Source organism: Dryas octopetala, chromosome 2, assembly GCF_963921425.1.
Source record: "Dryas octopetala chromosome 2, drDryOcto1.1, whole genome shotgun sequence".
NCBI lineage: Eukaryota > Viridiplantae > Streptophyta > Magnoliopsida > Rosales > Rosaceae > Dryas > Dryas octopetala.
The window spans coordinates 24,189,237-24,214,803 of NC_141367.1; the positions used below are offsets into that span (position 1 = coordinate 24,189,237).

The window sequence follows — 25,567 nt, forward strand, 5'->3', positions numbered from 1 at the left end:
CTAAGGAGGATTGAGAGTATATAATCTTACATCGAGAATTTTATCCTTCAATCACAATATATAAAATTTTGGTCTTTTTATCCTTTATTAATTGGTTTTCGTCTGAAATTCTGAATACTCTTAACTTTTAGAGAAACAATTCACATGTTAAGCATGTATAAGCAGACTCCTTCTATTGAGGTATACCTCAACTTATTTATGTTAAGGTATATCCTATTGGGGCCCACACGAGTCGTTTTGTGTCAATCTGAATCATTCATTTTTTACATTCCATTGATAGATCATCTCTGCAAAAACTTAGCCAAATCGAAAATCATTTGACTATCTAACTTTGATCAAATAAATGAACGAACTAAATATTTTCAATGAAACCGTCCATTTGTTTTATCAAAGTTAGATAGTCAAATGATTTCCGATTTGGCTAATTTTTTGCATGGATGATCTATCAATGAAGATGTAAAAAATGAACGATTCAGATTGACACAAAACAACTCGTGTGGGCCTCAATAGGGTATACCTCAACATAAATAAGTTGAGGTATATCTCGGTAGAAGGAGTCTGCATGTATAAGACCAAATTATTTATTTATTTGACTCAAATATTGGTCTCAATTAGTAGAGAATTCTAAAATATTATTATATACAATGTGATTTGTCCAATCCTTTTTACATTCATTGGCACAGTTTTGGCTTAAAAGTAAGAACTAGGACCCATTAGGTTTTCTTTTTTTCCCTCTTTTTGGAGGGTAAAGTTGGATTGATAGCTTGGTAAAATGATGAGCATTACAACTTTAAACAACACTCATCATTAGACCACATACACCATTGCAAAGCGCCAAACATAGTGCAACATACAGAACTGAAATTGGCCTCTAATTAATGAAATTATAAATATTTAATTTCTAAACTAATTAAAGATGACCAAAAGGGATGAAGCATTGATGTATGTTGAATTGTTGTGGAAAATATCCCAACTTTCTGCTAAACTCAAAGAAACACAAGTAAACATTGCACCAAGAACAGGGCTATCAAAATTCAAAGAGCTAGCAGAAAATGTGACATCAATTCCGAAAAAATGAATGCACTAAATAAATAAATAAATTGAACAATGAACTCAATCCCTCATCATAAATCGTATGATTATGATTAAATTTGGTCAGCTAATTAACCCAACATATTTACAATCTGGATCGACATATGAGATCAGTCAGAGGGTACAGCCACAGAAGAGAAAGAAGAAGCAAAGCATACAAACCAAGGCTAAGGACTCTACCACTGTTACCAAGGTCCACAGCACATCATCCACTATCGAGAAACCCAACCACCTCAAGCTCTCTAAATTCAAATTCCACCCGGAAGTCAAGTAGGAGAAATCGAATATTCCGGGCCACTGGAATATTCCCGACCTTGGCATCGAGAAATCGAACTCCAGCCACCGGAAAACAGAGGAGTACCACGACGTCGTTGCAGGGCACATGATGATGATGATCTCTGTCCGTGTGTGTTGGCCTTCTCCTTCTGTTTGCTGCTTACAAAAATATCGTCTTCTATTTCTTTTTTTATGCTTTGTGTCGACAGGGTTGCTCTGTAGTTTCTAGCATGGTCTAAAGTTGGATTTGGAAAAATGGGATATGATCTGTATTATTATGTGCTTGGTGTTTTAATTCATTTTTAGTGTGTTTAATTAGGCAAATAGATCGAGTTGTACACGTGTACAGCTATATATGATTTGACTCAGATGCCAATTGCGTGGTAAATTAATCAAGTTTATATACCACATCACATGATAAGTATTTGATAAGTGGCCAGGACGTCAGTTTCATATCAATTTCAACATACAGTGATACAGATTCTATACTCTATGCTTGCTGTGAGGTCCATAAATATACATATATGGTATGACAAATTCAATCAAGTGGAACATGCCACTGATGAAACTATATGGTATGATCTATTTCTTATGACTTATTTTATGAATACCTACCTGAACACCTTTCGATGTTTTCACAATGCAAATTTGGTTCCCACTATTGAGACAACTACAATTAGTCGACCTCAAAAATTTCAATTAATCACCCGTATCAGTGAAATGTAAATCAATGATAAGACTTTATATTTTAAATTTAATATTTTTTAAATCATAGTTTTAATTTCATGTCAAACAGTTGGTTAACCACAAAATTTAAAATTGTTAGTAAATGTAGTAGAGGAATTTCATTGGGTCAATATTAGAGATAGTTGGTTGGAGAGGTGAGAGGCATGTAACAATCAACAATGGATGGCCATGTGTTTGAACTTTGAAGGGAAGGTCTTGATCGAGCTCTATCATCTTTATTCTTTGCCTCTCTTTGTATGTCGTTTCTTGGACTACTACTCGTTGTGAGAGACTGAGAGCTAGCCATCCTAGCTGACTTTTAGGTGTATCTTCAATTTCATTATATTTTTTATATAATTTTCCAAATAACCCTTAATTAAAAAAATATAATTTTTCCAAATAACTCCTTAATTTATTTATTTCTTATATTGTCTAAGATAGAATTTAGCAATGAGTTGTTGCGTGTTGGCTTCTTTTGTCATTGAGTTGTTCATGCATATCTACCGTTCTTGCTAAATCTTTCAACATTATACGTAGGAGCCAAGCATATATACCCTGTCTTTCTCATAGTCTACGCATATTTAATTTCTTTTTCCTTTCCTTATATTTTTTTGTTTTTGACAATGAAATTTGTAATTTAAAATTCACGTAAAGGGTTTGAATGGACCGGAGACAATTGTATGTTTCTTGACCTCAAAGAAAGCAGTCTTCTAGTGCCCAAAAAAAAAAATGTAGTCTTTTTTTTTAATCACCACCTTACCTACCAAAACCAAATCACAACACTACACAATTTAGAGCAAAGACACTAGTATGTTTCTTGTTGTGTCATGTTTCATAAATATTGCGAGATTTTTTTTACTATACATAATAATATACATGTGTTTGTGATTTTGTGAGTCGATAAAGATACTAGTATGTGCCTTGTAGGGACTCTCTATGTGTAGATTAGGAGATAGTATTAACTACGATTTAGATTATGCGGTAAAAACTTGACATGGTTGAACGATATAATAAATTTAGGGATTAATACCATTTTGCTTCCCAGACTGTTACACTTGTATCAGTTTGTATTGATAAACAGTCTGAGGTTTGTAACTGTTTCGAAACCTCAAGAAGATGTATGTGTAATTTTTGAAACCCCAATGAGTATATGTGTAAAAACGATAAACCTCAAAGGGTGCAAGTGTAAATAACTCTTATGGTAATGGAATGGGTAGCATGGCATTAGAAAACATGGGCCAGACACTTTGTTTTTTAGGCCTAATAAGAACATGGATCAACAACAGTGAAATAAAGTCTTGGAAGTGGGCCTAGGCCTAGCCCAACAATATGGGCCCAGTATCTGGAGAAAACGCAACCCTAACCCTAGTGACCTCGACGATGCCTTCCTTGCACGTGACAAGCAGCTGACTCGCAAACGAATATGGAGCGCCGCAGGAACTCTATAAACACAAAAGTACAAATTGGCTAATCAGGACCGTCCGATCTCGCGCCACGTCACCGATCCGCGTGAACCCGCGTTTCAGCGGCTGAGATCACTGGTTGCAGAGCTACTGGTTGAGCGAACCAAGAAGCTCCTCTCTCGTCCCTCTCTCCCCCTATCTCACTCTCTCCAAAGTCCAATTCGTTTTCCGGGATAAAAATTTAGATAAAAGGAAAAGGATATTTTCTCTGGAAAGTTGTGCGAGGGTTGTGAAGATGAAGGTTATGGAGGAGGTTGTGGAGGAAAACGAAGTTAAGCCTTTGACTGCAGAGGAATTGGAGCAATACGAGTCGCAGTCCGAGTCCGAGTCCGAGTCCAACGACAGCTTGGACGACGAAGAAGAGGACGGTGACGATGATGACGAGGACGACGATGACGAGGACGACGACGACGATGAGGACGAGGGAGAGGAGGACGACGACGACGATGTGCAGGAGATCGTACAGTCCTCTGGAGGTCCTCCGGTTCAGTCGGTCGACGACGATGACGATGAGGACGAAGACGATGACGATGGTGAAGGAGGTGACGATGACGATGACGAAGGAGACGACGACGACGACGATGATGATGGCGAGGGTGAAGAAGAGGTAATAAGCTCTAATTTTTAGTTTTTTTTCTTATTTGATATAGTAGTTTTTTGGTTCAAATTTATCAGATCTGGTATTTTTGTATCTATTTGTGGTGTTTGTGCGAAGCAATATTGCTTAATCTGATTTCACTAGTAGTCTGCTCTTGAAATTTAATTTAAGGGATAATTTTTGTGTTTTTCTCTCAGATCTGTTTTGTCTGAATTTCTGGCTATCAATTTTGGCCCTGTTTGGTAGTTTATATCTTCATGACTTTGTTAACAAAGAACTGTGTGCAATATTTGTGGTTAATTTGCACTTCATATTTATATGCTTTATCTGTAGACAATATAGATTGAATTAATATTAGGGTTTCCTCTATCTTTTTCTGAAGTTGAGTGGTGGTAGTATTCACAGATCTGTAAGCATCGCTATCTTAGTTTATTATTGGTTTGAATTTTCCAAAAAGTTATTTTCTCCTGTAAAGAGTCTAAAGACCTTTCTGTGTTTGATCTGTGACCATGCTATGATGGAGACAGTCTTGCTTCAGATTTTCTTTTCTGTTTTTTCCCCCTGTTAAGCTTCTCTTTTTCTTGAAATTGTTCCTATAAACATATACTATGGAACTTTTTTTTTTAAAATTTGTTTTTGCTTTCCCTCTTTGTTGCTTATAAATTTGCTCCTTTATTTTAAATTGATTAAAGCTGGCTATTACTTTAGTTTACTTTTCTTGTATAAATTTGGCATGTAGTGTACTAGTGCTGTTGATGCTTTACTTTTGCCTCATTTGAATTGGGAAGATTTTCAGCCTAATTAACCCCTTTTTGCTGACTAAAATTCTGACATATTTTCATAATATTACCTCTTTTTTCTTAAATTATCTCCCTTTTCACAATTATGCTTGCTGAAAAGTTGTGGGTAAAGGATGAAATTACCCCCCAATCTGGATCTGAACCTGACCAGCCTGATGTAATTATCAGGCTTGGTTAATGTGAGAATACCAGTTTGAAGAATACACAATTGAGCTTTCTTCTTAAAATTTAATTGTTTTAATGGCAGTTTCTGTGTTACCACCCTTGTGGTGTATTGTGCACTTGTTTGACAGTACCTTTTTTCATTTCATTTGATATTATTCATTTATTTTTTGCTGTTCTATTATGGTATCTGCTGGTCAAACAGTTGTTGACATCTCTAAAAAACTTATAGGACGATATAGGAACAGAGTACCTGGTCCGGCCAGTAGGCCGTGCTGAGGATGAGGAAGACGCCAGTGATTTTGAACCCGAAGAGAATGGAGATGGAGAAGATGAAGATGTCGATGAAGAAGATGACGAGGACAATGATGATGCTGGTGGGAAGGTTGAGGCTCCACCAAAGAGAAAGAGATCAGACAAAGATGATTCGGATGGTGATGATGGTGGAGAGGATGATGAGAGACCATCCAAGCGATAGGGCTGGGCCCCTGGTTCTTGGTTGAGGACTGACCATTGACAACTAGGTCAATCTCTCTCTCTCTCTCTCTCTCTCTCTCTCTCTCTCTTTCTCACTCTCTCACAATCTCTTAAACTGATGTCTCCTGTTTGTAGAAAGAAGAAGGATAGGATGCTTTCTGAATTCTGTTATCTCCTTTTTTTGTTGCTGTATTATCAATCAGTGGGTGCAGTAAGTATAATTAGGTTTATAAGTCAGCTTCATCATCTGTTAATGCTTAGTTTTGTCAATGTGTGGTGGAGGGGGATTGGAAAATCTATATCCTGAAAGAGGTGGGTTTAGGAATTATGTAAGTTGTTAAAGAACTTGGAGAAAAGTCCTTTTGTAGTTTTTAAATACTCTTTTTATCTGCTAGGTTGATATTGCAGGTTTCCTAGGTAGGAAAGTACCCTTTGGCTCTAATTTTTGGTTGGTTGATTGGTTCAAATTGGAAAGCTTGTTAAATCTTATCTCATCTCATGATTCTATATAAAATGGTGGAATGGATCAATCTCCTACCTGCCTACTGTCTCATTTTTTTTTTGTTTTCTATAATTTTTGTGCTGGTTGTAGTTGTTGGTATCCAGTACTGTTGAGTTTGGCAATGTTTAATTGCTCAATTGCTCATGGGGTGGGGCCTGTTAAAAAGAAGATGAACGCAGAATATTTATATGGATTGGGAGGTGTCTTTCTAGCCTTTGAGCTTCGGTCCTTGTTATGAACATCCATGGGCTCGGATGGGCCTAGTGTGGACCTGCAAGTCCTCCTCTTTCCCGTTCAAAACGAATTGACCAAACCGGTCAACAGATTACCATTCTAATCACAATGTCTAATGACTGGGTGGCTGTTTAAAATTTTGTACTTTCAAAGAAATTAATTGAGAAAATAATATCTGAAAAAAATCCCCTAACCAGCTGTGAGCCTAAATGAAACAAATATAAAAAAGCATAAACGATTCCTTTTTGGTAAAGTGGAATAAATAACCTTCCTTTGTTTTTGTATGTATAGGGGATGGGGAATAGGGATGGGGTCCCGTGTTGTATGCACGTCCTGCACTGTCCATTAATTAAAGAAGATTTATGAACCTCGTCTCTCTACGTACACTATTACGGCCTGCCAGTCAGTCAGTCGCCACGTCATCCGACTCCAGTAAATAATTCTTTTTCCTTTTTCTTGTTTTTGAAGTTTATATTCTGAGTTTTTCCTTTGGTGCAAATGGTGCAATGCAGTTCAGATGTCAAGTACATTCTGGGTGTACTGATTAAACAAGCTACTGTTGGGCCCCAGAGGTTGGATTGGGTCTACTTTCATTAAACAGGCCATAGATAGTTTAAAGCTTTCTTGGGCTTGTGCATATTCTTAATGGACAAAGCGATCGCTCAACATGTGATAGTGATACCCCGATAGTAGAGAGCCTATGCGAATTTCGATCATATTAACATTTTGGGCTCGGGTCGGGCTTCAGTTCTATCTTCTGCACCTCTTCTACAAGAGCTCTTCAGTATCTGCCGACAACAATTTACCTTCTCTTTGCTAATTGTATTGTATCTCATGTGTTCCAATTATCAGTTAATTAATGTGATATCAAACGTAAGTTTACTAGTAATTACTTCTATTCTATCCAGTGATTTAGGTTGATACAACCTACTTTTCCATTAATCATTGATTGATGTGATTCATTATTAATTGTGCGATTATCTTTAATTCTAACTTTAGTAAAATAAAGAGTATGAAACTGCCTTTTCAAAAAAGGGTATTGACACTCTCATAGTAGAGATTATTATTATAATTATGGTCCCAACAATGAGATTAAAAATATTTCTATAAATACAATGAACTTATAGAATTTGAGAGATCAAAAATTTATTCTAGGCAATACATTTAATAACCTTTTCCATTTACTTGTTTGTGGGGACTGGGGAGAGATGCCTCAAGTACATTTAAATTTGGATGTGACATGTTTGGTGTTCTGTATCTCTCCATTTCAAAACTAATAAGCACAGAAATGAGTTTATCCCAATCCTTAAGGAAAATAAAGAAGAAATCCTTGCAACAAAATGAAGAAAATTTTAGTAAGTAAAGAGTAAAAGAGGCAAGGTTAATGTGTCAATGTCAGAAGACTCAGAACTCATAAAATCCCAATCCCAATCCACACCGTTGGATTTTGATCCGACGCCCAATAAACGAGTGGCCGAGCTCCATCCCCTGAAAGAGAAAATAAAATAAGGAAATGATTTAAACAAAATCATGATTAGAAGAAATGGCGCTATCACAAAAAACAAACAACAAAAAAACCAGATTTCTCAATTTCTCAAAGTGTCAACCAACAAACTAACAAAGAAAGAGAGCCTGCGAAAAAAATAATAGAAAGCATCAGAATTACAAATTATACATGGTTGTCACCCATTAACTCACCGTCCCTCTCTCTCTCTCTGTTCCGCACTCGTTTTTCACCTTCTCCGACGCTCCTTCAATTAATTCGCTGTAACGCGGCGTATATTACCAATACAATACATTACATTCCTTCCACCCATAGACTTAGATTTGGATTCAGATTCTGAGCGAATCCGAGATCTGTGAAATGCTTGCTCATTGATCTCTCTCTCTCTCTCACTGATCCGTGGCTCGCCAAAATGATGATCTCTAGCCCTGTAACTGCTGGCCAGGTACTCGCTTTCTTCAGCTTCTTCCAGATCTTGCTCCGATTCCAGTGCTCTCGCTTTTGAATTGCTGTGGATTTCGTCGCTGATTTTTGTTCCAGAATAGTAATCGTTTTAGTTGGATGGATTTTGCAGGTTTCGTTATTGCTCGGAGTTATACCTATCGTCGCAGCTTGGATTTATTCCGAGTTCTTGGAGTACAAGAAGAATTCACTCTCTTCCAAATTGTGAGTTCAACAGTTTTCGCGCTATATCAACTTCAATAATATAATGCTCAAAATGAACTTGTTTGTTTATGCTTGTGCTGAATGAATACTAGTAGGCACTCTGATGTGAATTTGGTTGAAGTGGCCAAGGAAGCCGTTAAAGAAGATGACAGAGCTGTGTTATTGGAGGGAGGAGGTCTCCAATCTGCCTCTCCCAAAGCTCGAACTTCATCCGCCTATTCGCCTATTTTCAGGTCTTTATAAATGACACTCATTGGACCTCTAAATTGTCAATTTATGATTGCTTTTGTATGCCCTTTGCTTATTATGTTTATTATACCTGTTTTTAGGTTCATTTTGATGGATGAGTCATTCTTGCTTGAAAATCGGTTGACGCTCAGAGCAATGTAAGTTATTCATGGATCAAATCGAGAAATGTTCTTTACTGGTGTATTAGAATGATGACCTTGCCTCTCTTTCCTCTCTTACAGATCTGAATTTAGTCTCCTTTTAGCATACTTCTACTTATGCGATCGTACGGATTTCTTCAACTCATCAACAAAGGTAACGGTGATGACTTAATCTTGTTGTGTTAAACATTTCATTATTTATTCTCGGCACGCTTGATTTTTAATGAGGCAATGCGTCTAAACAAATATTTGATTATAAGAGGCTAATTTGAATTGTAAGACATGAAAAATTAACGAAAGAAAGTACTAGTGAAATATTTTATTAATTTTGCTATTTCTTAGAAATATCTTTTTATGATAAGGCTTTACTGTGTTCTGTTTGTGCAGAGTTACAATCGGGATCTTTTCATATTTCTTTACTTCCTTCTCATCATTGTTTCGGCAATGACTTCTTTCACAATACACAATGAGAAGTCTCCACTCACCGGGAAATCCATACTTTATTTGAATAGGCATCAAACTGAGGAGTGGAAAGGCTGGATGCAGGTTTTTCTATTTGTATTCTTTTCTAAATATGCTTGTTTATTATGAATAAGATCAGCTGGATGCGGTTGTTCTATTTGTATTCCTTTATGAAGTATGCCTGTTTATTATTAATAAGATCGTTGATTTTAGAAAACCTATAAGTTTTTTGGCCAGTTGATTTGGGTACCCATGTCCAACATAAAAACCTTTAGGTTTGGGTGCTTGTGCACCAAATCATGCTTCTCTCATGTACAAGGCATCTGGCTTTCCGTGTATACTCTTTTCATTTACAGCTCAATAAGTTAAACAGTGTCAAAGTGCATGGAGGATTTCTAAACACTTGCTCTTTAGGCATTGTATAAGTATATATCCATCATTGAGGTCTTACTCTTTGTTCCTCTTTGTTACAGGTGTTATTTTTGTTGTACCACTATTTTGCTGCATCAGAAATTTATAATGCAATCCGAGTCTTCATTGCTGCATATGTCTGGATGACTGGATTTGGAAACTTTTCTTATTATTATGTACGGAAAGATTTCAGCCTAGCAAGGTTTGCACAGGTATGCAGCTCGCTAGATCTTTAAGATTACATGTGTGAATTGTCAGAATTAGCATATATCTTACTTGTCTCATTACTTTTGTTTGAGCAGATGATGTGGCGGCTTAATTTCTTGGTATTGTTTTGCTGTGTTGTCCTTAATAACAGTTATGTGCTTTACTACATCTGTCCCATGCACACTCTGTTCACTCTTATGGTTTATGGGGCGCTTGCTACTCTGAGCAAGTATAATGAGATTGGGTCAGTGATAGCTGTTAAAATAGCTGCTTGCTTCTTTGTTGTTATCTTGGTATGGGAAATACCTGGAGTGTTTGAATTGCTTTGGAGCCCACTTACATTCCTCCTTTGTAAGTAACTGGTTAAGCTTTAATTTCCATTTCAAGACATTGCAGGTCACTAACCCAAATCCCTTAAAATTGCAGCCTACACAGATCCTGCAAAACCAGATTTACCCCTCTTGCATGAGTGGCATTTCCGCTCGGGCCTTGATCGATACATATGGATAATTGGAATGATATATGCTTACTATCATCCAACTGTAAGACCTTATTAAAACCTGTCCATTTTCCAACCCATTTTTATCTTTAGTGTAATTTACATCTGTCTGGTGGGTTGATAGGTTGAAAGGTGGATGGAGAAACTGGAGGAATCAGAATGGAAGCATAAAATATCAATCAAAGCAACTGTTTCTCTGATATCCTTAACGGTATTATAATTCTCATATATTCAGAAAAATCCTGTTTCTTAAATTTTCATCTCTGATGCATTCTGAATTTCTAGGTGGGATATCTGTGGTTTGAGTATATATACAAGATGGACAAGCTTACTTACAATAAATACCATCCTTATACCTCATGGATTCCTATAACGTATGATATCTTTCCTTGAATCTTATGACAAATTGGACTGTTCGGAAGTTTTTGCTTTTTACTAATATAGCATCTCGTTCTTGTTGATCAGGGTCTACATATGTTTGCGAAATGTCACACAGCAATTCCGCAGCTATTCTTTGACCCTTTTTGCGTGAGTGCTCGTTTTGTGATTTGTCTGTTAATCTATTTTCTCTCAATAAATAGAGTTGTTTTTTTTTTTTTGAAAAGAAACAAATATTAGAGTCATATCATTTGCTGCATATACCATTTAGTTAAAAATTACACCAATTTGTGTAATTCTTAAAGATTCTTCTGGTGTTTAAAACTTCTGTTTTTTTTTTTTTTTTTCCTAATATTGTCTTTGGTTTACCAGATGGCTCGGAAAGATAACACTAGAGACCTACATCTTGCAGTTCCACGTCTGGTTAAGGTATTCTAAAGCTCATAATTGTTCCTGCAACACTTTTAAGGTTTCACTAATAACATAGGTTCACTTTATGCTTCAGTCATTTGCTGAAGACAGTTCACACATAATGACAAACTAGCTGATATTAGCCTTAGCCCACATATGTATAAACGAAATTTCTAATTGCAAGGGACAGGCTGCTCACTTTTGCTCCTGGTAATCAGGTTATCCTTGTTTTCTGGAAAAATGTTTCCTAATGTTAACAAAAGCTGAAATTATCATCAATTTACAGTGAATTTTGGGACCAGTTTAATATCCCCTCTCAACTTCTAATTTGGTCAGTGTCCCCCCTGAACAATGCAAAATTTTCAAATAGTTCCTTTTGTTAGTCAACAATAAAAAAGGGTTAGTGAGTCACTGAGAACTGCTTGAGTTACATTTTTTTTGTTCTTTTTGGTTTAAGGGAAGGTTGTATTGTATACATATTTATGCCTACATTTGCAGACTTATACTTGGGCATGGAGGATACCTTTCTTATTTTGGTTTTTATGAGAACTTGCAGATCAGGTGTTCCTGATGCTCAGCCTAAGTTGTTGCTTTCTATGATCCCAGAATACCCGATGTTGAACTTCATGCTCACTTCTTCCATATATGTCGCAGTAAGTAAATGATGTTATACGCTGTAATATAGAAAATATCTGGCATTAATTCATGCTTCAACTTTGGCTTGCTTGCAGATCTCTTACAGACTTTTTGACCTGACAAATACATTGAAAATAGCATTTGTACCCAGTAAAGATGACAAGCGCCTTGTCAACAACATTGTTACAGCCATAGCAGTTTCATGTGCATTATACTCCATCTCATTTGTCTTCCTAAAACTCCCCCAGTTGCTGGTAAGGGTTATTCTCTGAAATGGTTAATCAAGTCTGAGTTGGCTCACATTTTTCAAAATGAGTGTCACTGCTTCATTTGTTTACGTGGAAATCATTCCTTGACCTTGAATTTGAAAATGATCCACTTTTGGGGAGGCATGTGGTTTCCCTCCATCCGAATATTTATCTCGATTTTTTAAATAAAAAAGTAGGATGGTGGGATATGTACTCTATATTTTCTGTGAGGAAGATCAATTGGCAAGGAATGACTTCCATCGAAACTGAGCACTTAGACTTGGGCTGGGTTTAGCAATGAACTTGAACACTACTATATCAGCATCTGCAAGTTGAAAGTTGTCATATGGTTTGTCATTTCATTCTGAAATTTTGTTATATTCTGAAACTCCACAGGTTTGAGAATTCAAATGTGTAAAGATATAGTACAGAGAGGGCCACTTTCTTTTGAATTGGTTTTCTGTGAAAATGTGGGAGAACACTGTTCCACTGCAAGAGTTTTTTCCTCTACAAAGAGACCCGATGGAGGAGATATGGATTTCATCTGCTGCTTATCGCTGGGTTATTAATGGAAATGCCGATCATTGTATTAGTATTAGATGTTGGGACAAATTGTATAGGGAAGGGTGGGTGATTAATTTGACCTTGAACCAAGAGGTTTACTACCTTTGCCATACATTTACTATACTTTTGCTACAACTATAGTAAAATGATCCAAGAGTTTGTCAAACGTGTCTTAGACACCAATTGACGTTCTTGTTACATAAATACTTGAAAGCATGGTTTTTATTTGGGAGTCTGTTGGTACTCTCAAATTTATTACTATACTCAATTTTTTTTTATTTTACCCTTTGAATAAACAAAAAAATTAAAAAAAGAAAAACCACAAGAGGCAGCAACCTAACTGGCGGTGCCTCCCCTCTCCTCTTGGAGGGCACTGGCGAAGTGCTCCCAATTCCAACCATCCTCTGAGAGAAAAGGAAGAAAGAGAAAGAGGAAGAGAGTGGGGGAGTGAGTAGCTGGAGTCGGAGTGGGAGGTTGGGCAGGAGGAGAAAAAGAGCTCTCACCCGTGAAGTCTCAATGCAGCACAAGCAAGGCACGCAGTAACAACTGAATTGCTTAATAATGCTACTGCCTACTAGGTGGTTAAATTCTCTAAGCTGGTACTATGGCACCTAAATAGAAACAATGTTCATTAAAATGAGTTTAGTTCCTCTACTTATATTTTCAACCGAAAACACTTAATCCTAAATCCTAAACAAAATTGGGGCATAAATACAATAGACACATATAAAAACATAAGTAGAAGACCCTATTGGCCTATTCCTATTAAAATTTACAGTTCCACTCTCAAACCAGCCTCAATATTTAAAATTTCATTTCTTTACCTTTGACCAACATTCATATTGTTTAAAAGAAAACTATTGTGAACGTAATCCAAAGAGCAAAACAGCTTTCATAAACAATGACCTAAAACAAAACGTTCATGAGGAAAGATAGAGGTGGACAAAGCCCACAATGACATTCGTTTGATACAAAAAAACCTAAGGTCATCTCCAAATGGGCAGCAAAAGACTACACTGCAGGAAGCAGCAGCGGATTCACTCCATTCTTGATATAGCAAATAATTAGCAGCAACACAGGATTTCCTTTTGTTCGAGATGTCACAGATAATCCCTCAGAATATATGCACAATGTCATAAGCAAATGTCCAGAACAGCACAAATGACAGAAGCCCGCCTAGAAAGCCATCGAGTATAATCTGGTTCCAGCTATCAAAATATGAATGAACTGAAAACTTTGCCTTGGCAATGAGTCCAACAGAAGTGATGGCCATAATAAGAAAATATAAAATAAACCCACTAAGGCCCGTGAATCCCAAAATTCCAGCAATGACCCCACCGATGATAGACATAAATGTTCGGCTGCACAAGGGAAAAAATATGACATTTTAGTATCAACACAGAGCTTCAAAAATATTAAATATTTTGCAGTGACATCTTATCATGTACTATTATGATGAATCCAAAGGTCATTTTGTTACAGGAGCCTGATATCATATAGTAACCATCCATGAGTAAACCTGGAGACCACAATCCCTCCCAACATTTTGTTCCCCCCAACAATCTCTCTCTCTCTCTCTCTCTCACACACACACACAGATTTGCTACTTAAAGACAATAGCATCTACATCGAAAGCAAGCTTTGAGGCTTGACAAGTCCACATAAAGAACACATGATAAAGTAGAATTAATTCATGGCCTAAAAAGGTTGTCAAAACAAACCTGTAATATATAACTTTCATGTTACTTTGCATACTCTCAGCATTGAGGGTTGGTACATCATTTATGGCCTCACTGGCTTTCTTCCCAGACGCACTTGAGTCATTATGTCCACCCATATCTTCTGCTTTCCGTGAGCTGCTATACAAATTCTGAAGAAAGGAAGACAAAATAAATGAACCATTCCTTAATTTTCTACAATCCATCAGCCTAGTGTCATTGGAATAACTAACCAATAGAAGTTCAATGGAGCGCATAGTCTGAACGAACATAAACCATACCGTAAAAGTGAAAAAGAATAGGAACTCAAACAGGTGAAACTGTAAAGGAAGCCAAATATACACAACTTTCAGAACACAATGTATGGAACTCCTTGGTATTTCCTAAACTCACTGGAATGACACATCTGAAACTTCATTCAAATGGGGTTGAATGAACTTTTGCAATCAAATAGAAGATTCCTATTAGATCTATGATGAATTAACTTATTGAGATTTCAACATATAAACAGCACATAATCAGCTAAACTAGTTTGCATATTGCCCATCACCAAAGATCCATAACTTTGATATCTATGACTTAGCAGCAATTGAACTGGGTTCATTTTGTCTGGGAGATTCTAGGTATAAGGTTTCTTCTAGTATGATCATAGTAGAGTGACCAGACTACAAAGAAGTTAATCACAAACATCTAACATCAAGAAATTATATAGAAACAGAAATAGAATCACACAAGCTTCAAATTATTACTATGAAGTCTTGAAAAACTTAAAACCCACGTCCATATTCAGAAAAACAAAAATAAAAATAAAAGAAATCTGGTTCCGCATGCTCCAGATTCAGTGCAATATAGAGAGTGCAAGATCTATAATTTGGGAACTGAATATAACATAACTTAGAATTCGTCAAAAACAAAATAACAAAATTGAAGAAGTAAAGATTCCAGAGACGTACCGTACAACAAGGAGCAATCGGAGGCCTGTTCTTCTTCCAGTCTGCTGAACGAGCTTTGTATTTGTCAAATTGGGTTTTTGGGTCCGAATTGGAGTGTCTGAGTCTGACCCACCGATAGCTTTTTGTGAATTTTCATATTTCGCCACAAAAGTTTACCATATTTACATTAGTTTCCCAAATTTTCTTAGTTCTATAAATATTACCCAAACTTTGGAGAAGACAATGATGCCCCTCTCCTGAACATGATATTCCATTTCTGTCCTCCTCTTCTTCAGTTCAGTTGGGCTTGAACTTGAACTACTTGAACAATTGTCTGCAACACCAACCCTAATAAACCTTCAAATTCTTCAACTTTGATTAGTTAGCGAGCGTTTCCGTACAAAAGGTTTGATCTCTTAGTTGTTGTTTTGTTCACCAGTGCCAAATTCATGAACTTTGCTTTAGCTAGGGTCTGGATTTTGGTTTATTTCATGAGCTGAATTTGAGCTTATTCTTATAATGTATCTGAAAGACGGATGCTCCTTACTGCTAAAAGTTCACAAACCTTTAATCCCATTTGCGCTCAACACAAACCCAATTCCCAGTTTAAACCCTAAACCCCGATTGGAACCCAATCAAGCTCTTCTCAAAGAGTCTGATGTGTTACAGAGGTTAAAACATGAGAGCAACATGGCCTTGGCATTAGACTACTTTAGGTCCATTGCCAATTCAAGAGCTTTCAAACACACCCAATTAACATACCAAGCCATGATTGAGAAGCTTGGGAGCCAAGGTGAAATGGATGGTCTGCAATACCTATTGCACCAAATGAAACTGGAGGGAATTAGCTGCTCTGAGGATTTGTTCATAAGTGTATTAAACTCTTATAGGCGAGCTGGGTTGGCCGAGCAGGCCTTGAAGATGTTCTATAGGATAAAAGAATTTGGGTGCAAACCCACAGTCAAGATTTACAATCACCTCTTGGATGCTTTGCTTAGTGAGAATAGGTTTCAGATGATTAATCCGATTTATAGTAATATGAAGAAAGATGGGATGGAGCCGAATGTGTATACGTATAACATTCTTCTGAAGGCATTGTGTAAGAATGATAGGGTGGATGGTGCTCGCAAGTTGCTTGTGGAAATGTCGAATAAGGAATGTTCTCCAGACGTGGTGAGCTATACGACTGTAGTGTCTGCTTTGTGCAGGCTTGGGAAGGTAGAGGAAGCAAGGGAGCTTGCTGGTAGATTTGAACCCATTGTGGCTGTTTATAATGCTTTGATAAATGGGGTATGCAAAGAGTGCAAAATTGAGCAGGCGTTGGAACTGTTGGTTGAAATGGCAGATAAGGGAACAGACCCTAATGTTATTACGTACTCAACGATTATTAACTCTCTTTCTGATATGAGGAACATTGAGTCTGCTCTTGCAGTTTTGGCACAAATGTTTGTGAGAGGATGTAGCCCCAATGTTCACACCTTTACTTCCTTGATAAAGGGTTATTTTTCGGTAGGGAGAGTGTATGAAGCTCATGACTTGTGGAAGCGCATGATTCGTGAGGGATTTGAGCCCAATAGTTTTGCATATACTACTCTGATACATGGTCTCTGCTCTAATGGGAATATGGGTGAAGCTGTATCTGTTTTCTATGAGATGGAAAGAAATGGCTGCCCTCCAAATGTGACCACATATAGCACTCTTATTGATGGCTTTGCAAAAGCTGGTAACCTTGCGGGTGCATCTGAGACTTGGAACAATATGATGTCCCGTGGTTGCCGTCCTAATGTCATAGCATTTACCTGTATGGTGGATGTTCTTTGCAGGAATTATATGTTTAACCATGCTCAATGTCTTGTAGAAAATATGTCAGCTGAAGGTTGTCCTCCAAATACAATTACATTTAACACATTTATCAAAGGGTTATGTGCTGATGGAAAAGTAGATTGGGCTGTCAATGTGCTTGATAAGATGGGGGGAAATGGGTGTTTTCCTAACATTACAACATATAATGAGTTATTGGATGGCCTCTTTAAGGTGAACAGATTCGAAGAAGCACTTGGACTTGTTAGGGAGATAGAAGAAAGGGGTATGGAACTGAATTTGGTAACTTACAATACCATTTTGAATGGTTTTTGTCATGCTAGAATGACTGACGAGGCTATGCAGATTTTCGGCAACATGCTGGTGCGGGGAACAGAGCCTGATGCCATCACATATAACACAATTATACATGCCTATTGTAAGCAAGGTAGGATAGAGACTGCTATTCAGCTTTTCAACAGCATTGGTGCAGCAAAGGAGTGGCACCCAGATGTAATAGCTTATACCAGTCTTCTGTGGGGGATTTGTAATTGCATAGGTTTAGATGAAGCCATGGTTTATCTTCATAAGATGGTAAGTGAAGGGATCTTCCCCAACATTGGAACATGGAATGTGTTAGTGCGGTGTTTCTTTAGCAGTTTAGGCCATTTGGGGCCAATCCGCATACTGGACGATATAGTTCGCAGTGAATAATAAATGTGAGTTCTGTGTTCTTATTATCCCAACCATTGACTTTGAGTTTGAGCATATGCAGCGATCTCCTGTTTGCTTACACTTTATGTCGTGGTCAATAGACCCATATGCGCGGGGCTAGCTTAGAAAGATGGTATACATTAAAGTCCTGCTTACATGTTGATGACATTGTAAGGGCAATTGAGCCCCTTGAAGACCATGGAAACTTGAAGTACAAATGGTTCTGGCAGCAGCAAGTACGGGCTCTGCACTAAGACTGTCTCTGCATTGCCTAAAATCCGATGGATGTATATGTTAAGAGCTAAAGGGAAAAATTCAATGAAACACGTTTGTCAGAAATGCTGGATCTAAGAGCTGCAAGGGGTCATTGCAAGTACACTCTTTGTGTTCTTGTTGTACGTACTACTACCCTTTTCTTTCTTTTTTCACGTAATCTACATAGTTTCTCTCTTTTTGGATGGAAATTGTAATCCTACTGGTTGGCACAATTCTGAATGTATCATGTTCTGGGCTATGTTATAGTATTCTGGAAACAGTTGCAACATATATATAATAATAAGAATGTTTTGGAGTCCTCAAGGTAATCTTGGACAAGTTAAGGTCTGAGTGTAAACACATTAAGCTTAGAGACTGATATTAAATTTTTTTCACTACTAAAATTGGAGTCACTGAATATAAAATCCAAGGGTGCGAACAAAAGTAAACGTAAAACGAATTCCTTGAACATAATCATTAAGAACATTTATTTGCTGTCTAGAAAAAGAACAAACTGTGCTAAACAAGGTAAACTAAACTAGACAGCAACCCAACTAGCTAGCATCTGCTCAAGTTTTATGCATTTTTCAAATAAGAAGTTGCAATATGACCATCAGCTCCTTTAGGATAGAAACCTCCAGGTTTACGTTCATCACCTCCACCATAGACAATCCTCAGTATCTCCTCTGGGGTCCTTTCATATGCCACTGAGTACTGGTCTCCAGCCAGAACGTTTCCAACGATTTTTCCCTCAGCACCTCTGTACTCAGGAACCAAAAGGCCTTCATCTTTCACACCTGCACGCCCTAGCTGATTCCGTAGATCCGAAATGCGATCTGTGAACTCAGCCACTGTTATACCGTAGGGTTTCACTTTCACCAATGCGTGCTCGTACAGCAATGCTCGAATCACTGCATCTTGGCCTGACTCCACACCCAAAAGACCTGCAACAAGCTGAACATAACCCACATGCATATATATATGTTAGGAGCTTTATATACCAGGAATTTTTTTATTTTTTTTTAGACAGTTTGACATGTTATGTTATCACACTGAATCCAGAACCATGTCGGTTCTTATATTTTAGTCTAGCAACATAACATAACATGACATCTATATTCATTTTTCACTTAATGTAGGTGGTTATGTGGTATTATTGTGTTTGAAACTTACCCTCTTGGCAGTGGCACTTTGGAGTCTGGGGTTTGCTCCTACATACCCAGTGAGACCAACATAAGGAATACAATAGGATGCAAGGAGGAAGTTCAAGCCATTGGCATAAGGGTTGAAAGGTGGATTCAATGGACGCTCAAATGCAAGATCAAACACCTTTGCAAATGATGCTGCACTTAAATCCAACAATGGCCTTGGGAACCCTTTTACTGTGTTTTTTATAGCCCTGCACAAAAGAATACAATCATGCTACAACACCTTTCAAGTTTCAATTATTCAGATTTACTCAAACACAAAGAATGTAATGAGAAAAAAATGGTAGAAGATAAGAACCTCAAGTGTCCCACTTCTTGCAATGCAAATTGCTTGATGACATCCTTGGTGAAGGGGTCCAAATTGGCTTTTCTAGCACCAATGGGTGTTGGGCCTCCCATGGTTAAGTTTGGATCAAATTTGTCCAAGCCATAGCCAAAAGAGCCATACAGAAAGAACTCAGCTTCCAGATACTCTAAATTCAGAGGAAATTCTAAAAGATCAACATCTGACTGTGGAAGTGAGGACCCATGATCTGAAATCTCTGCAGAAGAATGAGAATGTGGAAGGAGGAGGAGGATTAGGAGAGCAACAATGGCGGTGGGGGTATAAGCAAATTGTGCCATGTTTGTGTTTTTGGGCTTAATTTCTTTGCCAGTGATGTATGACTCATTGAACTATTGAAGGGTGTACGTGTTCATATATATAGCCTTTGCTCATGAAATCATGCATGAGTTTAATGCTAGATGGCAGAAGGAGGATACTCGGTCAAACCTTGGATTTGCCAGCTGGGACTCGATCCCCAGCAGTTTCTATTTTTTCTTTTTTCATTTCATTTATCAGAAGATCGATTCAGCTGTTACAGTTTTCAAAAGGAGGATATATGGAATGACATATTGCTTTGCTTTGTGTCCTCAAAGGACGTTTGTCTTTGCATGCATGGTAGGTGGCTGATGATCGGGGAGTAATTGAAAAGATACCAAAACTAGTAACCCATTTGGAAAGTTCGCTATAATTGGATTTTCAGGTAATGATTTATAATTAAATTATTTTAATGGAATATTAATAAGATTTAAATATTGAATGTAGATTTGTATGAATCCAAATACATTGTTACTAATTTCGTTGGATCAATATTGTTATTGTTACTAATTTCACAATCTCTTTAATGAGGTTATTGACCTTATCCTTATCAGTTATCAATGAGATTTGACTTTGGCATTATATTTATCTTCATTTTATTTTATACCATCCTTATAAATGCATTGAAACGGTGACTAAAGTTGTATGGCCTTTTGTCCAGAAAAAATTCTAGAATTGACTTTTTTTCTTGCCATCTGAGATTATGACTTTAATTTATAAACTATTTTGGTATATAAGCATGGAATTGTCTACGTCATGAATACTGATGAATATTAATTATTATGGATATTAAATATATTACATGTCATTCTGACGTGTATAAAGTATATATCATGTGTCATTCTAATGTGGTGAATTGACATATATCAATTACGTATGAATTTTAAATTTTATAAAGCCTTTTTTCCCAAAAACATTTATTTTTAATATTTAAAATTAACTTATTTATAACATCTAAAATTATGGGTTACCTTTTCAGACTAATTTGGTCTGCAAGATGGGTTGTCTATGTCATATACACTAATGAATATAAATTATGTGGATACCGGATATGTCACATGTCAATTTGATGTGGATCGAATATATCACATGTCATTTTGATGCGGTGAGTCAATGTATGTAATCCATATTTATGAACTTTTTCTTTTCAAACTAATCCATTCATATGAAGGGAGAATGGAGAGTTGGGTTTGCAAGAATGGGGTTCTCTACGTCATAAATACAGATGAAATAAATTATTGTGGATACTTCGTGTTTTTTTGGGTACAAATTGTGGATATTTGATAGATCACATGTCATTATGATGTATATATTACAACAAAGTGTATATATAGAATGGCACGGTGAATCAGTGCATGTAATCTTCATTTATAAACTTATAATTTTTAAATCGGATGTTAAGATGTCAAAAACAAATTAATATATAGCGTTATGTGCTATGGCTATCTCTCTAATGGGTCAGCTTCAATTACAGACTTGAACAAAATCTATTGATTTAAACGTTAAATTTATACAAAAACTAATGCGCAAAACTCTCTGATTGCTCACTTCTCATTCCCCCGTGTTTCCTACACTAGTTGTTCTACTATTTTCCTATCCTCTATATCATCATTATCAGCGTTAACAGTAATAATCCCATCTTGATCTTCAAAGTCATCTCCATCCCAGTCCTCATCTTCCTCTTCATCATCATCCGTACCCGCATTCAGAGTGTGAAACTCAGGAGGAGGAGGACAGTCTTCTGAGATTGCCTCGTCCCTCTTCATCACAAGATGGCGAATTACTCTTTCATCCTTGTCTAACATGCTCTTAAAATCATTTATCCATTTGGCTTCCATCTCAAAGTTCATCAAAATGTAGTAGGCATTTTTGGCTTTCTGTATTTTGTATGCTAGTCTTCGCATTCCCCAATCGTTCAGTCTCCATATCCTGGCCTTCTTTTCCCTTAGAAAATCTGCAAGAAGTAGTTCATAATCAGTAAAATGTTGTGGCAAATTTCAACTGCAACTCAAAGAGAAAATCCATCTACAAAAATTCTGATAAGTATATGCATGCATCAGTAGAATGATAGCTCCTAAATGACTTTTCACTCTAAGCAATGTCATGTCACTTGTAAGTAGAGGAAGTTCTGGAGGGAGCAACCACAAGCTGCTTGCTATGTTAATTGAATAAAAAAAAATTAAAAACATTCAAAAGAAAGATATCCATCCAAGTTCACGAAAAGTCTTTCCTTTTCAAAATCCTTCAAATATGACACCTAAAGTAAAACTGCTAAAGACTACATCAAGGACCACTGCTGACATTCTTTCCCAAAGGTAAACATTGTCTTCTATGGACTAGCATTTTAAAAGTTGTGATAAAAAACCAACATTTGAAAGAAACACATTACAAAGTGTTGGGCAATAAGAAATAAGAATGCAAGGTACTCCCACCAGTAACATCTTGCTCATTTAAGAAATGCAAGCTAAACGTAACACCCTCAAGAGATCAACAGGCACACCATCACACTTCAGAGCATCCGGACATCAGAATACTTTACCATTCTTTTCAACTCCAACTCCACTTCTTTTTCAAGTGTCTCTTCATCATAGTACAAAAGGAAATTTTTTTGGAAACATCAATATTCATGGAAAATTCTATCATATTTGGTTCAGTAAATATGTGGACACTACTAACAGAGTTGGAAGAGAATAGTTAACCTTCAATTTTCTCCTTGACAATCCCAACCTCTTCCACATGCTTCTCATGAATCAGATAAACCACCTCATAGTGGCGCACTGTAACAAGGGAAAAGAGTGAGTCATAAGAAACATCAGGCCTTAACAAAAGTAAACTAAACAGTTAAGAACTAACAACATTTTCCATTTGTTCTATGAAATATAAGAAACAATTGCTTTACCATTTAATCAAGCTAAGCCAAATTGCATCTAAAAAATTACACAAGGTCACAGAATAGTAATCTTAGATTGATTTCAAACTAAAGAAATAGATGTAATGGGTGTATGTGCACACACATGGAGTGCTAGGAAATTATTAAATCAATTAAATATTTTTAATGATTTCTTATGAGCTCTTGACCTTGCCCTCTAAGAAACCAAAAGACAATCCTACTAGCCAGAAGAATGAGCATGAAGCACACTTACTTCGTTCCTCATTCAAATCGCTTTGCAGCTGAAGCTTCAGAAATTCATAGACCTTCTCTGCATAGTGAAGGAATAAAATTTAAACTGAAATCCTCATTTGGCCAAAATCCTCCTTCGAAATAAAGGCATTCATGGACGAAAATTTAAAAGGTAGAAATCAACTACAACACATTTGAATCAGAACCACTCACCTTCATCTGCGTCAGCAAACTCAGGGAGAAGCATACCATCTTCCTGAAATTTCTTCTGGAATTCATAACATAATCTCATCTCAAAATCAATCACAATTAGATTCGTCACTGTAATACTATATGCAACTTAAGCCACTCAAAACCTTATCTTATCCATCTTCATTTAGTCTCTTTGAAGTGTGAACCCAAGATTCATACTTCAATAGTGGAACACTATAGTCCCAAACAAACAGAACAAAAGGGACCCCTCAGCAACCAATAATTTAAATGTATCTGAAACCACAATTTATTCAGTTTTATCGCAGATAACCGATATTAACATTCTACTGCTGCAGGCTGAAATGTAAAGGGGTTGCTCTAAACTTTCTTTATGTTTCAGAAACCAAAAATAGCACAGAGAAAAGACCACAACAGAAAGTAAAAAGGAATCATAATATTAAATGAAGAAAAAGAAAAGGAAAAAACATGGAGTTGGGACAAAATTTAAAGGTCACCTCTTTAAGCAGTACAGCTTCAGGGAAAGGCCCCGTGGCCTCATCTGGTTTCGACACAAAGCTATGGTTGTCTTCCTTCTTTTTTTTGTCCTTCTTTGCACCAACAATCACTGACCGTCTGAGTCCAACAGAGAGCTTCTGAGTGGTAAATGGTCTACGAGAAGAAAACGAAGAGTACCCATTTGCGAATTCCAAGCATGGCTTTTGGTTCCGAGAGGACCCATTTCTAGTGGCCAGTTTTAGAGCCTTTGGAGTGAGAAGAGCTACAGAGAAGGAGTGTAAGAGTGCCCCCATTGAACAAGTTTTGGAGCAAACTCTGCTCGGATATGCAATTAGCGTTACAAGTGAAGGAAACTGGAAAAGGGACCAGTTGGTAATTTCGGTACAGTTTGAGGGTATTTAGAAAAGCTTTTGCTTCGGGGAGGAATCAGATGAGCCGATGAGGTATATGATGGTTGGAAAGATTTTAGGCATCCAATCACGTTACGTCTTCTTTTGTCCGTCTAAAAGTTAATCCGAGTCCACCGTTGGATAACCAGTTCTCTGTAGTATAGATCCAACGGTTTAACCTTATTTTTTATTGTAATATTTTAATTTCAATTTTTTTTTTACTTTATAATAATCGAATTTAATCTCATACCTTATCTAAAGGGAAAAAAATTTTAAAAAGACACGTACTTTAGGGTCAATCATATTTTAGGACACGCGTTTAAATTTGTGTTAGTTTAGGACACTTATTTAGAATTTGTATTAATATGAGACGTACCATCAGTTCCGTTACATTTTTAATCCAAATGATTGATCCTAAAAGTACATGTTTTTTTTTTGTTGAAAAATTTTCCCCTCTCTAAATATGATTTAGGTCAAGATAATAATTCTAAATATGACACAAAGTCACAAACCTGACAAAAAAAAAGTTCACTTTTGGGCTCTTAATGATAATTAAACCCACTTACTTTACCCATATCCTAAAAAAACCCACTTAATTAGTTTTAAACTATCTTTTAAAAAATTTGGTGGCTCTCTCTCTCTCTCTCTCTCTCTCTCTCCCCTTCTTTTCTGATCGACCATCGTCATCCGACAAGTAAGGCCGATGAGACCACAACCATCTTTCTCTCCAATCTCTTCTTCGATATATGATTTGTTCGCTCTCGATGTTCAGAGTTTGTCGACCTCCGATCTAGGAGTGCTGGACGCGATCTAGAAGTGCAGGAGCGATATGGAAGTGTTGGGCTCGATCTAAAAGTGATGGGTCAATTGTTACTATCGAATAGTAACTATATAGGACAATAATTACGGTTGAACAGTGACAATTATTTGTTATTGGTAAAATTAAGATTTTTTATTCCAAAACTTGAACTTTTGTGTTTTTTATTGGTTTTATGCTTTTGTTGAGATGTTTATGCATAAAAAATGCAGAAGATTTATAAAAGTTGCCTTGCTTTGAGTGTTGCACAATGAAAACTGCCACTATCCACAATAGCAATAATTGTCACTGTGGCAATTCTCCTAATGTCAAAAAAAAAAAAAAAAAAAAAGTTAGGTGCAATAGGCTTGGAGCCCAACGCATTTTTCTAGATGATTTTATTAAAATAGACTGCATTGGAAATTGCTTTTTGATAGTAGACCTTTAAAAAAAAAAAGTCTATTGTCTATAATGGACTTAAAAAAATAAAAAAATAAAAAAAACCCTTAAATTAATTATTATATTTAAATGAATTTAAACTTGAAAAAAAAAAAAAAAAATACCTATTCTAATTGATGTTT

At 36.6% G+C, this 25,567-nt stretch overlaps 7 protein-coding genes across 10 annotated transcripts; 3 read left to right on the forward strand and 4 right to left on the reverse strand.

Annotated features, from left to right (window-relative positions):
• Positions 1 to 805: 805 nt before the first annotated feature.
• On the reverse strand, positions 806 to 1,864 carry LOC147294473 (uncharacterized). Its single transcript, XM_086234199.1, has one exon. The coding sequence runs from the start codon at positions 1,474 to 1,476 to the stop codon at positions 1,207 to 1,209; it is 270 nt and encodes an 89-aa protein (XP_086090325.1). The 5' UTR covers positions 1,477 to 1,864; the 3' UTR covers positions 806 to 1,206.
• A 1,457-nt stretch (positions 1,865 to 3,321) lies between these two features.
• On the forward strand, positions 3,322 to 7,167 carry LOC147294474 (uncharacterized). Of its 3 annotated transcripts, none has more exons than XM_086234451.1 (3): positions 3,322 to 4,164; positions 5,350 to 5,641; positions 6,843 to 7,167. In XM_086234451.1, exons 1-2 carry the CDS (start codon positions 3,793 to 3,795, stop codon positions 5,593 to 5,595), a joined length of 618 nt encoding a protein of 205 aa, XP_086090577.1. In that variant the 5' UTR covers positions 3,322 to 3,792; the 3' UTR covers positions 5,596 to 5,641; positions 6,843 to 7,167. The 3 variants fall into 3 exon arrangements, with proteins under 3 accessions (XP_086090577.1, XP_086090578.1, XP_086090576.1); XM_086234452.1 differs by lacking the exon at positions 6,843 to 7,167 and adding an exon at positions 6,622 to 6,777; XM_086234450.1 differs by lacking the exon at positions 6,843 to 7,167 and having other exon boundaries at positions 3,324 to 4,164; positions 5,350 to 6,126.
• A 730-nt stretch (positions 7,168 to 7,897) lies between these two features.
• RWA2 (O-acetyltransferase family protein) lies at positions 7,898 to 12,985 on the forward strand. Of its 2 annotated transcripts, none has more exons than XM_086232266.1 (16): positions 7,898 to 8,279; positions 8,409 to 8,500; positions 8,596 to 8,733; positions 8,830 to 8,886; positions 8,971 to 9,043; positions 9,277 to 9,435; positions 9,825 to 9,974; positions 10,065 to 10,320; positions 10,396 to 10,511; positions 10,593 to 10,679; positions 10,754 to 10,842; positions 10,934 to 10,996; positions 11,219 to 11,275; positions 11,814 to 11,910; positions 11,989 to 12,147; positions 12,538 to 12,985. In XM_086232266.1, the coding sequence occupies exons 1-16, from the start codon at positions 8,247 to 8,249 to the stop codon at positions 12,541 to 12,543; spliced, it is 1,632 nt and encodes a 543-aa protein (XP_086088392.1). In that variant the 5' UTR covers positions 7,898 to 8,246; the 3' UTR covers positions 12,544 to 12,985. The 2 variants fall into 2 exon arrangements, with proteins under 2 accessions (XP_086088392.1, XP_086088391.1); XM_086232265.1 differs by having other exon boundaries at positions 7,899 to 8,279; positions 8,593 to 8,733.
• A 513-nt stretch (positions 12,986 to 13,498) lies between these two features.
• LOC147294476 (Rab5-interacting family protein) lies at positions 13,499 to 15,505 on the reverse strand. Its single transcript, XM_086233421.1, has 3 exons — positions 15,377 to 15,505; positions 14,427 to 14,575; positions 13,499 to 14,066 (listed from the first exon to the last, which is right to left on the reverse strand). The coding sequence occupies exons 2-3, from the start codon at positions 14,540 to 14,542 to the stop codon at positions 13,820 to 13,822; spliced, it is 363 nt and encodes a 120-aa protein (XP_086089547.1). The 5' UTR covers positions 14,543 to 14,575; positions 15,377 to 15,505; the 3' UTR covers positions 13,499 to 13,819.
• Positions 15,506 to 15,688: 183 nt separating this feature from the next.
• On the forward strand, positions 15,689 to 18,393 carry LOC147294477 (Pentatricopeptide repeat (PPR) superfamily protein). The gene has a single exon (XM_086233638.1). It carries the CDS (start codon positions 15,875 to 15,877, stop codon positions 17,867 to 17,869), a length of 1,995 nt encoding a protein of 664 aa, XP_086089764.1. The 5' UTR covers positions 15,689 to 15,874; the 3' UTR covers positions 17,870 to 18,393.
• Positions 18,394 to 18,700: 307 nt separating this feature from the next.
• LOC147294478 (desiccation-related protein PCC13-62-like) lies at positions 18,701 to 19,956 on the reverse strand. Its single transcript, XM_086233632.1, has 3 exons — positions 19,631 to 19,956; positions 19,298 to 19,523; positions 18,701 to 19,078 (listed from the first exon to the last, which is right to left on the reverse strand). The coding sequence occupies exons 1-3, from the start codon at positions 19,954 to 19,956 to the stop codon at positions 18,701 to 18,703; spliced, it is 930 nt and encodes a 309-aa protein (XP_086089758.1).
• A 1,352-nt stretch (positions 19,957 to 21,308) lies between these two features.
• LOC147294479 (Translation elongation factor EF1B/ribosomal protein S6 family protein) lies at positions 21,309 to 24,245 on the reverse strand. The gene is made up of 5 exons (XM_086232629.1): positions 23,801 to 24,245; positions 23,307 to 23,361; positions 23,116 to 23,172; positions 22,672 to 22,749; positions 21,309 to 21,926 (listed from the first exon to the last, which is right to left on the reverse strand). The coding sequence occupies exons 1-5, from the start codon at positions 24,092 to 24,094 to the stop codon at positions 21,541 to 21,543; spliced, it is 870 nt and encodes a 289-aa protein (XP_086088755.1). The 5' UTR covers positions 24,095 to 24,245; the 3' UTR covers positions 21,309 to 21,540.
• Positions 24,246 to 25,567: the final 1,322 nt, after the last annotated feature.